The 10,459-nt window shown below is 59.6% G+C and overlaps 1 protein-coding gene across 1 annotated transcript; it reads right to left on the bottom strand.

The window, feature by feature from the left end:
- Positions 1-35: 35 nt before the first annotated feature.
- Positions 36-9,201, bottom strand: LOC311202425 (scavenger receptor cysteine-rich type 1 protein M130-like; the record flags this gene model as incomplete). The annotated part of the gene is made up of 13 exons (XM_084277014.1): positions 36-113; positions 1,801-1,856; positions 2,067-2,150; positions 2,581-2,676; positions 4,466-4,776; positions 4,865-4,955; positions 5,395-5,709; positions 6,037-6,351; positions 6,435-6,761; positions 7,541-7,717; positions 7,946-8,002; positions 8,120-8,254; positions 9,090-9,201. The coding sequence occupies 13 exons, from the start codon at positions 9,199-9,201 to the stop codon at positions 36-38; spliced, it is 2,154 nt and encodes a 717-aa protein (XP_084133140.1).
- Between the last annotated feature and the right edge of the window lie 1,258 nt (positions 9,202-10,459).

Below are 10,459 nucleotides of genomic sequence, written 5' to 3' on the forward strand. Positions count from 1 at the left end.
AAGGGTGTGCTTGCCATGAAGTTGAAGTTGCTTTATCAATCACACTGATTGGCAGCATCTTCCCTCTCGTCGTGGCACCCATCCTTGGTAACAGTCTGATAATAGTCTCTTCCCTTGAGGGAATTTTGGGGAAAATGTGGGAATTAGGGAATTTGGGGGGGAAATAGAGGATTTTGGAGGAAACATGAGGATTTTGGGGAGATATGAGGATTTGGGGGAATTCCTGGCTCCTTGGGCATAGACAACATTCTGGAGTGACTAAAGGTGAAGCTGGATGAGTCGTGGCCGGGATTCTGGGAAGAATTTGGGTGACATTCCAATGGTTTTGGAGTTTCTGCTTGAACAAGACCTGGATCTTTGTGCCAGGATGCCAGGGAGATGCCAGGAGGTGGGGACATGTCAATGGGGTGGTGACCACCATCAGCACCACCACCACCATCTCTGGCACAGTAGTCGGTGGCCGTGTCATTGTCATTGCCTGATGATGCGTATCGGGTGTCCCAACCATCTCCAGCCCCTTCCCAGGGAATCCTTATTCCCTGGGATCTTTGATGGTTGGATCAAGTGTTGACCCAGTTGACCCAGCCCTTGGCCATTGGCCTCTGGCTTTGACTGTTTCCCTCCAAGATCAACCCCTTTCACCCCAACCCTCAATGATCACCCCAACCCTCAACTGGTCACCCCAACCCTTTACTCCCTCAGTGTCAGGGCATTCTCTCTTTCCCTCCCCCTCCAGAGGATCCTTTGGGTTTCTTGACAGTGGCAGAGATTTTGCTCTGTGTGGGACTCCACATCAGTGCCTTTGGCAGCAGAGAGGCAGCAGGAGCCCCAGGGAGAAGGGAAATTGGGTTCCCCATTCTGGTTCCCCCATGTCCAGGCAGCCCTGCAGCAGCCCTACTGCTGCCGTCAGCTGAGCACATCAGCAGAGGGGGTGCTGCTCTGTGAGGGTGGGTTTAGAAAGGGCACAAATGCCAGACTGGGACAGGGGTAAGGGAGGAGGGGGGAACATGAGGAAAGATCCCAGACACACCAGGGTCAGTGAGGAAGGAGGGGGAGGAGGAGTTAAGGAGAAAAATACCCCTTCCTACCCCAAAGGCTTTAATAGGAACAAGTGGGGAGGCACAGAGTAACCACAGGAGAATAAACAGAGAGCAAACTCCGGGCTGTTTCTGCTGCCCTTGGGAGAAGGGAGACGGGTCTCTGGTGCTCAGGGCTCTCCCAGCTGCACGGACCTCTCCTCCCTCCTGGCTGCACCCAGCTGCATGGCCGGGCCGGGCTGTGCTGGCCCAGGGCTCAGGGGCTGCTGTGCACTGAGCTCTGGTGTCACAGCCTTGGTGTCCTCAGGGGGATGTGCCAGAGACACCTCTTCAGCATCGTCATAGCCTGTGCTGTCCTGGGGAGGGGACCAGGCATCTGCCTCAGCTCCAGGGGCCTCAGCACATCTCTGGGGGTGCAGGTGTGTCCCTGCAAGCAGCAAGACAGTGCACTGAGTGATCGTCCCACGAGGTGCCCATCCTGACCTGTACATCACCTTCCTCCCTTCTCCTCACCAGTGGAGAAATATTTACCTCCCTCTTCCACCAAGGGTCCCCCCCAAGGAAAACTCCCAGGGCAGGTTGGTCTCTTGCCAGACTGTGGGCTCTCAATATGGCAGCAATTCATCTGGCACCCCAGGAACCCACAGCACTGTCTGTCCCTCTCACCTCCACGTGCATCCCTGGGACCAGCTCCATCCTCTGGTGCCCTGGGCATTTCCCAGTCTCCTTGCCCAGACACTGGATCCTCCCCAGGCTCAGAAACCTCCCTGGCATCGTCATAGCCATCTGCTGGGTCATCTCTGGGCAGGACAGGCACGTCTGAAAGGGGAGGAGAGATGCTGACAGTGAGGAGACACATCGTGCAGAGCAGAGGAAGGGAGGATGGGCAGGGACATGGGCCTCAGACACTGGATTTGGCAGCACCAGAGGATTCCCCTGCCCATTTCCTCCCCTGCTGCTCACGGTGACACTGGTGTCCATCACAAGTGTGCAGGGAGGAGAGATCCACCCCTTCCTGCCTCCCATTACCTGGTGCTGATCCTGGACCATCCTCCTCCTCAATGTCCTCATAGTGGGTCTGCATCTTGCTCAGGGACCCCTCTGAGTAGGAGCCTGGAGAGAGTGATGGAAGTTTTATGGGGTGAGTTCTGCTGACCCAGCTTGTGCTCAGTGCTGCTGGGGACAGGGGACCCACCGAGCCAGGGCTGCACTGGATGAGGGGTCAGGAGTTTCCTTGCTCTCCTGGGAAAACCCCAACTCACACGGGCTCCCAGAGCTGCCTTGGGACAGCCCCCTCCCTCACCCCTCAGCTGACAATGGGATGTAGGGACATGCAGTGAGGGGCTGTCCACTGGCTGGGACAGGATGAGCTGGTGAGGATGAAGCTCTTCTCCAACAACAAGACCTGGCTGCTCTCCCCACAGAACCCACAGCCCCAGTGCTGCAGGGACCTTGGGCCAGGGGACTGCAGGGGGTCAGTCTTAGGTGGGGGCCAGGGGAAAGAGCCTTAGAGATATGGCCCCCATGAGGGACCCACACCCACCTGAGAAGCTGAACCTTGGCTGCTTCTCCAGTGCTGGGCTGTACCCGATCTCCTCATACAGGGCCTCAGGGAAGGGCTCCCAGGCTCGCTCAGAGGCTACAGACAAGAGGCAGGGCTGGCTCAGGGATGGGCAGAGTAGGGATGGATCCTGATCTGCTCCCCCAGCCCTGTTCCCCTGGCTCAGCTCAGGGCTGTCCCCACAGCACAGCCCCACTGTGCTGTCCTCTCACTCCTGCCACTTCCTCAGGAAGTGCAATGTCCCCTTGGAGATGGTCAGGGGCAATGATACCCTCACACTGTCCCTCAGAGACAGCCCTTGTGCCCCTCTGGACCCTGGATCCTGTTCCTGGTGCTGAGCTTGGAGCAGCTCCTGCCTTTCCTCTCCCCTGGAGCTGAGCACTCCCAGTGTCACATCCTCATCTATCCCCCCTTTATTCCATCTCCCCAGCCAAGCTGTGCCATTTCTCTCCTGGCCCCATCCCTGACTCCCTCCATGTCTGGACTCTCTCTCCCCCTTCCAGCTGGTTGCCTGTGGTCAGGCAGTCAATGGGGTGACACATGGGACTGTGGGCAGCACACACTCCTGTCCCCCCCCAGCTCTGCCTGTACCACTCACTGACACCCCACAGCCCCCCTGGCCTTGCCAACACCCATCTTCACCTGGGACCATGGAGAACAAACCCACCTCTGCGCCCAGCCCTGGCGCTCCACGCTTGCCCAGCCAGGAGGGCCAGGAGCAAGCAGAGAAGGGCTCCCAGGATGATGCAGATGATGACAAGCAAGGACTCTCTCCTGCTGCTGGTCAGACGGTCCCGGGTGGCATCTGCACGGGCAGGAAGCCAGATAGCAGCCCCAGGGCTGGGAGAGGTGGGGGCTGTGACACCACAGTCCTGACCCCGTGACACCGGGGTAAGGGACCCCAGGGGGAGTGATGGGGAAGGTCCCACCCTTCTGGGGGCTGACATCCCACCTTGGTAAGTCCCACCCTGGCAAGGAGCCCCTTCCCCCTGGCTGTGGGTCACAGCCTGGCCCTGGGAAGAGCCGGCGCTGACACACAGGGCAGGTTACCTGCTCGGGGGGTTGGTGCTGCGGTCCTGGGTGCAGCTGCAGAGGAGGAGAAGGAGAGCTGTGGGTTAACTGGGATACTGTGGGTAATGGGAATACTGAGGGGCTGGTTACTGGGGACACTGGTGGGGTGGTTTCTGGCAATACTGGTGGGGCTGCCATGGGGCTCTCCCAACCAGTATGCACCCACCCCCAAACCAGTACGAACCCCCCAAAAACCCATTATATACCCCCTGAAACTAGTATGAAACCTCCAAACCAGTACAGAACTACTCAAACCCAGTATAGATGCCCTAAAACCAGTAAAACCCCCAAAACATGTATGAAACCCAAGAAACCAGTATAGAACTCCCCAGACCAGTATAAAACCTCACAAACCAGTATGAATTTCCTTAAACCAGTATGGACCACCAAAACCAGTATAGAATCTCCCAAACTAGTATAGAACAACAAACCAGTAAAGAACCCCCTCAAACCAGTATGAACACCCAATAAAACCAGTACAGAATCCCCTCAAACCAGTATAGACACCCCTGAAATCCAGAATGTACCCCCCAGGCCAGTATGAACACCCCAAAACCAGTATAGCACCCCTCAAACCAGTATAGAACCCTGAAAAACAGCTGCAGAGGAGGAGGAGGAGAGCTGTGCTGAGAGGCTGGGTGTGCAGGTCCCAGGGAGCCTCCTCTCTGACATCCCTGGCACATCCCACCCACACTGGCCCTCCTGTGGGGCTGCTCCTTCAGGGGTGGCCAGGCAGGAGCCCAGGGCCCTGCTCGGGGCCACGGGCAGGACAGTGCAGCCCCCGGGAGATGCTCACCCGAGCAGTTCACGGCAGCGTCCTCCTTATGCCGGCAGGCGCCGCTGTCCCCGGGCCGGGCCCAGCAGTGCTGCAGAGACGGCTCTGTGCCCCGGCACTCCACCTGCTCCAGCCAGATGGGGCCCGTCCCCTTCCCAAACGCCGCCTCGCCCAGGGCAGACACTGCGGGGCCACAGCCCAGCTGCCGGCACGCCACCGCCGCGTCCAGCATGTCCCAGGAGTCGTCGCACACCGTCCCCCAGGAGCCGCGGTGCCAGACCTCCACTCTGCCCGAGCACCCGCTCTCGCCTCCCACCACACGGATCTTCTCCCTGTCTGGAGAAGGCAGAGACCTCTCAGGGCTCCAGGGCAGCAGGCAGAGTCCTGCCAGGGGAGAGAGGCCTGCAGAGGAGCAGCTACCTGTGCAGCTCCTGGAGTTTGGGCACGTGGGATCCAGGGCCGGGGTCGTTCTTGTCTCTCTGGCTGTAGAAGGAAATGCCGTGGTGAGGGGCTGCAGCAGGGGGGTCGTGTGGCAGAGAGCGGGGCTGAGTTCTGCCTGTGCATCCCTGAGTCACCTTGCTCAAGGGAGCAGCTGAACCCCGGTCACTCAGGGGACACACCCGGCAGTGTGTGGTACCCTGACTGCCCAGCCCCCAAGGGAGCCTGGTTCACAGAGGGCAGGATGGGGGACACTGTTTGGAGCCCTGATGGGTCTCTGTTGAGACCTCTCCTGCAGACACCTCTGCCTCCCCCAGGCTCTGCTGGCAGCCTGGCTGCCCACTGCTGCAGAATGTGTGGGGTCTGAGAGCTGAAGGCTCCTTTGTGCCACCACCAGCAGCAGAAGGCTCTGGCATGGAAAGGAAAAACCCCTGTGGGCTCTGTCTGTGTCTGACAGTGCCCAGAAGGGAGCAGAATCTGGGGATGCTGGTGCCCGGGTGGCTCAGAGTTACCCTGGCAGGTGATGTGGGTCTCGTCGCGCAGGTCAGTGCAGGACTGTGGGTGCCAGGGAGCGGAGGGACACTGCCAGAAGGAGCTGTGACTCTTCCCACACTCCACACGATCCAGCCAGGCACGGCCAGGCAGCGTTCCAGAAGTGAGGAATGGATCCAAGGATACTGCATCCCCACAGCCCAGCTCCTTGCACGCCAGAGACACCGTTTGGAGAGTCATTGAGTTGGAGCAAACGCTGCCCCAGGTCCCGTTATAGAAAACCTGCAGGCGCCCGGAGCAACTGTCATTCTTCTCCAACCTCAGGGCCACAAACTCTGTGAGGAGAGACACCAAAGGGAACAGGATGGTGCAAGGAAGTAGGATCAGGGGTGCCCCTGAAGCCCCCAGACAAGGAAAATGCATGGCCAGACAGTCGCCCTGGCTGCCCTAAACAGACAGACAACCCTCTCCTCCCCTCTAACCCTCGGGGAAAACTCCCCAGAGACACCATGTGGGACAGAGAGGACCTGTGTGTGGGTGTCCCCAGCATGGGCTTGGGCAGGGGCTCAGCAGCAGCCAGGGACAGACTCGGCCATTGCCGGCTCTCCCCTTGTCCCGAGCTCCCCTGTTCCTGGGCTCCCAGCACAGCTCCCAGCACAGACCTGAGCAGACGACTCCGGCGTCCTCTTTGTGCCCACAGTCGGGCTGCCCCCAGGGCCGTGCCGGGCAGTCCCAGAGAGCAGCTTCGGCCCCCGAGCAGCTCACGTTGCCCAGCCAGACCTGCCCGGCGCCTTCCCCGAAGGCAGCAGAGCCAACGGCCTCCACCGCCCCTCCGCAGCCCAGCTGCTGGCAGACGACGGCGGCGTCGGGCAGGTCCCAGCCGTCATCGCAGACGCTCCCCCAGCTGCCCCGGTAGTAGATCTCCACTCTGCCTGCACAGCGCCCGGGCCCGTTCACCAGCCGCACCTGACGGCTCCCTGCAGCAGGAAGAAGCCCAGCTGCTGTCAGGGGATGGTGCCCACCCAGCCCACAGCCCGGGGGTCCCTGCAGTGCCACTCACCCCGGCAAACAACCCCCACGTCCTCGGCAATCCCAGCTGCCAACGCGCTCTCGGGCAGGGAGGTGTTGCAGAGGGTCAGGTTGGGCTCATGCCCTGCGCACCGCACCCCTCGCAGCCCCACAGGACCCGTCCCTCTCTCAGGCTTTGGGGGGTTGTAGGCTCTCTCTGCCTCTCCACACCGCAGCTGCCGGCACACCACGCTGGCCTCCTGCACGTCCCACTGGTCATCCAGGACTCGGCCCCAGGTCCCGCGCTGGAAGATCTCCACTCGCCCGTCACACCGGCTGCCTCCACCCACCAGCCGCAGGGCCCCAGAGCTGTCTGAGCCTGGGGAGAGCAGCCATGGCCCAGCCTCAGCAGCACCAGAGAGCCCAGAGACCTGCAGTGTCTCTCCAGGCTCTAGAAACCTGATGGAGCCCTTGAGATCCATTGCCTGCCCCAGCACTCTGCATTGAGCTTCAGGAGCAGCTTTTCTCATGGTTGGTTTCCAGGGACTGAGCCCTGCTGGGCAAGACACTCTCTTTGCTCTTGGTGGGGCACAGACACCCAACATGTCCCTGCTGAGGCAGATGGGGCAGCTCCTGCAGGAGGGAGCAGCAGATGGTGGGATGGCCTGGGGATGGGCAGCGCCAGGAGAAGCCTTGCTCATCCTCAGCCCTGGCACTGCTGATACATGGGAAAACCCACACATCTCTGCCCCTCTGCACCCCTGGGGATCAGGGACTGGGAGCTGGTTTGACCCCAAACTGCTGGTGGCTCAAGGTGCCCCAGGAGGGCAGAGATGTCTGACCCTGTTCAGTGTCAGCTCTCCCACCTCAGAGCGTTCAGTGGGAGCAGATCAAACTCTCCAGATCACTCCAGGGAGGTTTCTCCAGGGAGAAGCTCACCCTGTGGCTGCCTTGGGATCCCTTGCTTTGGGTGGCCATGTCACACCCCAGGGGACAATGGGGGTGAGAGGCTGTTTTCCCAGCACTCACCTGAGCAAATGACAGCAGCGTCCCTGTCGTGGGAGCATGGGGAGGCTCCCAGGGCAGTCACTGGGCACTGTCCCAGCTGGGCTTCTGTCCCATCACAGTGGAATGACTCTCTCCAGGTGGGGCCGGTGCCTCTCCCAAAACGCCCTCCTCCAGGAAGGGACTCAGCAAACCCGCAGCCGAGGTGGCGACAGAGAACGTGGGCATCCAAGAGGTCCCAGTGGGAGTCACAGAGGGTGCCCCAGGTCCCCAGCACCTGGACCTCCACCCGCCCATCACAAGCCGTGCTGCCATTCACCAGCCTGAAACCTGGGGAAAGAGGAAGAGGAGAAAAGGGGCATTGGTGCTCTTCACATGTGGCAGCTGTAGGACTGTCCAGATGGACAGCCTTCCCTTCTCCTCCTTCTGCAATCTCTTAGGGCTGCAGAAAACAACATCACCCCTCCTGCCTTCAAACCCAGTTGTGTGTCCTGTCCCCATCCTGCTCCCTCCCACCAGCTCATCCTCAGCATTCAACACCCCACCCTGAGTCCTTACTTGTGCAGATGACACTGGCATCGTTGGTGTGGGTGCAGGGTGGGTCCCTGGGGGACCCTGTGGGGCAGAAGGCCAGAGAGGATTCATTCCCCAAACACTGCAGCTCTCTGTCCCAGATGGAACCAACACCTTCTCCAAAATGAGCTGCCCCAGGGATGGACAGGGCTACCCCACACTGCAGCTCTTCACAGACCACGTCAGCGGCTTTGGGACCAAAGTCTGAGTCACAGACAGTTTTCCACTGTTTCTTATCATGGATCTCCACTCGTCCTGAGCAGGGGCTGTCCCCTCCAACCAGCCGCACAAACCCTGGAGCAAGTAAAGACCCCTGTGAGTCCCCAGAGCCCTCTGGCAATGTCCTGAGCATGTCTCACCCCATCTCTCATCTGGCTACAGGCAAAGAGTCTCACAATAATCCCAGCAGCTCCCAGTGGGTGCTGATGGCACAAACACACCAGAGCCCCTCCCTGCTCTCCAGAAATCAGCACAGCACGGGGGTCTGGTTGTTCTCCCACAGCCACAGCCACAGGCACTGCTCAGATAAACTGCTGCTCTTCTGGAGACCTTGGGCTGCTGGGCATCAGCCCCAGGCCCTGAAGCACCCAGAGCTCTCTGGCCCGAGGTGATGGGCCCAGGTGCTATTGGATGCTGCAGCCTTCTCTGCCTACCTCTCATGGAGTGACCCTGTAAGAGGCAGGAGGTAGCCAAGGGCCACCCTGCTCTTCGTCCTAATCCCTTTGCTCCTCCCCTCTGAGTAGCTCCTCTGCTTTGGGCCACTCCTATCTACCAGGGAACACAACTCAAAAGGCACTGGCCACCTTTGTTCCTTCCCTGGAGCTCTGCGTGTCATGTGAGCTGCAACAAGGTCCTCATGGCTTCCAGACAGGTTTTCCTGAACACATCTATCTCCCTACACCAGGCAGCCGTGGAGCATGGGCTGAGCCACATGAGGGGTCAGGCAGTGGCAGGTTCCCACTGGGCTTTCCTCAGAGACCAGGGAAACCATCAATGACAGTCTCAACTCAGCAGTGACCAGCCACACCAGGCCCTTTTCCAGTTGGAAAAGGTTCCTTGCTGCCCTGAGGGTACACTCAGCTCCCTTCCCCATTGTGGCCACATAGGTGGCGACCAGCTGGCCCCTTACCTGAACATGTCACTCCAGCATCCAAGCTGTGAACACAGTACTCTTCGCCTGAGCGATCGTTTGTGCAGTCAGACAGGGCAGACTCGGTGCCATCACACTCAACACCAGACATCCAAAAGGGGCCAGATCCTTGCCCAAAGAGTGCATAGTAATAAGCTTCAACAGCATCCCCACAACGCAGCTGATTGCAAACCACTGCAGCATCAGTCTTGTCCCATAAGAGACCACACACTGTCCCCCACTTTCCCTGTTGTTTCACCTCCACTCTTCCAGCACAGCGTCCACCACCATTTTCCAGCCTCACCTCTGCAGCCCCTGCAAGCACAAACATGGGAACCTTCAGGAGAGCACTGAACACTAGACCACAGGTCTGGAGGTTCCTCCTTCCCAGGAACCAGTGTGCATGATGTACCCTTCCATGCTGTCCTCAGGGCAGTGTCAGGCTCACATTTGTCCCCAAGGCTTTCACCATGCTGGAGGTGCTCAGCTCTAACCCCACTGGGTTATTTACAACCCCACAACCAGCAGCACCTCCTCCAAAAGCAGCCACCACCTTCCCCTACCCACCCATACACTGTGCCCAGATCTTCACAGGGCACAATCTCCCCATAAGCCCAGACCCCCCTGCAACAGCCCTGTGCCCCCAGACCCACAGGGAAAGGCACAAGTTCAGTTGACTTGAGCACTGTCTGCCCCTCATCTCAGTGGCACCTCCAAAGACACCCCATTCTCAGAGATCCCTCGATGTTCCCACTAGTGCCCACTGACCCTCTCTGTGGGACCAGGATGCTGCACTTACCCCTGCACAGATGAACCCAGAGCAGCAGCCACAGCACCCGAGGGGACAGGAGTCCCTCCATCCCCAGCCTCAGCCTCCTGTCCTGCTCGAACAGTCCTGCAGCACCACACTCCCTGTCACAGCTTCTGGGGACCCCCAGAGACAACAGTGATGAAAGGGTAATATATCTCTTAGATGCAGACCCAGCTGCATGAGGAGCCAATCAAAGCAGCAGCACCTTTTTAGTCGTTATCGGGAGGTATCTCCCCTCTGACACAGCCCAGCCCTCCAATGAACTCCTCCAGCTCCGTTCATGACCATATATGAGGGACACAGAGGTCCCGCTGCGCATGTCATGGTCACTGTGGCAGGGGATGGTCATGGGACAAGCTGGGTGTGGAGGAGAAATGGGTCTGTCCCTGGTCAGTCCCTGCTGGGGGCACTGGGAGCAACGAGCATCTCCTCTGCTGGGCTCATCCAAGAACCCAAGGCCAAGAACGTCCAGGCACCGCCAAGCCGTGGGAGCCACGGAGCTGGGACTGCTGCGGGTCTGTGTCAGGCTGGAAAGGAAACAGCCCCTGCTCCTGCTCCA

The sequence above is a fragment of the Gallinula chloropus genome (genome assembly GCF_964237585.1).
Source record: "Gallinula chloropus genome assembly, chromosome: 30".
Lineage (NCBI taxonomy): Eukaryota > Metazoa > Chordata > Aves > Gruiformes > Rallidae > Gallinula > Gallinula chloropus.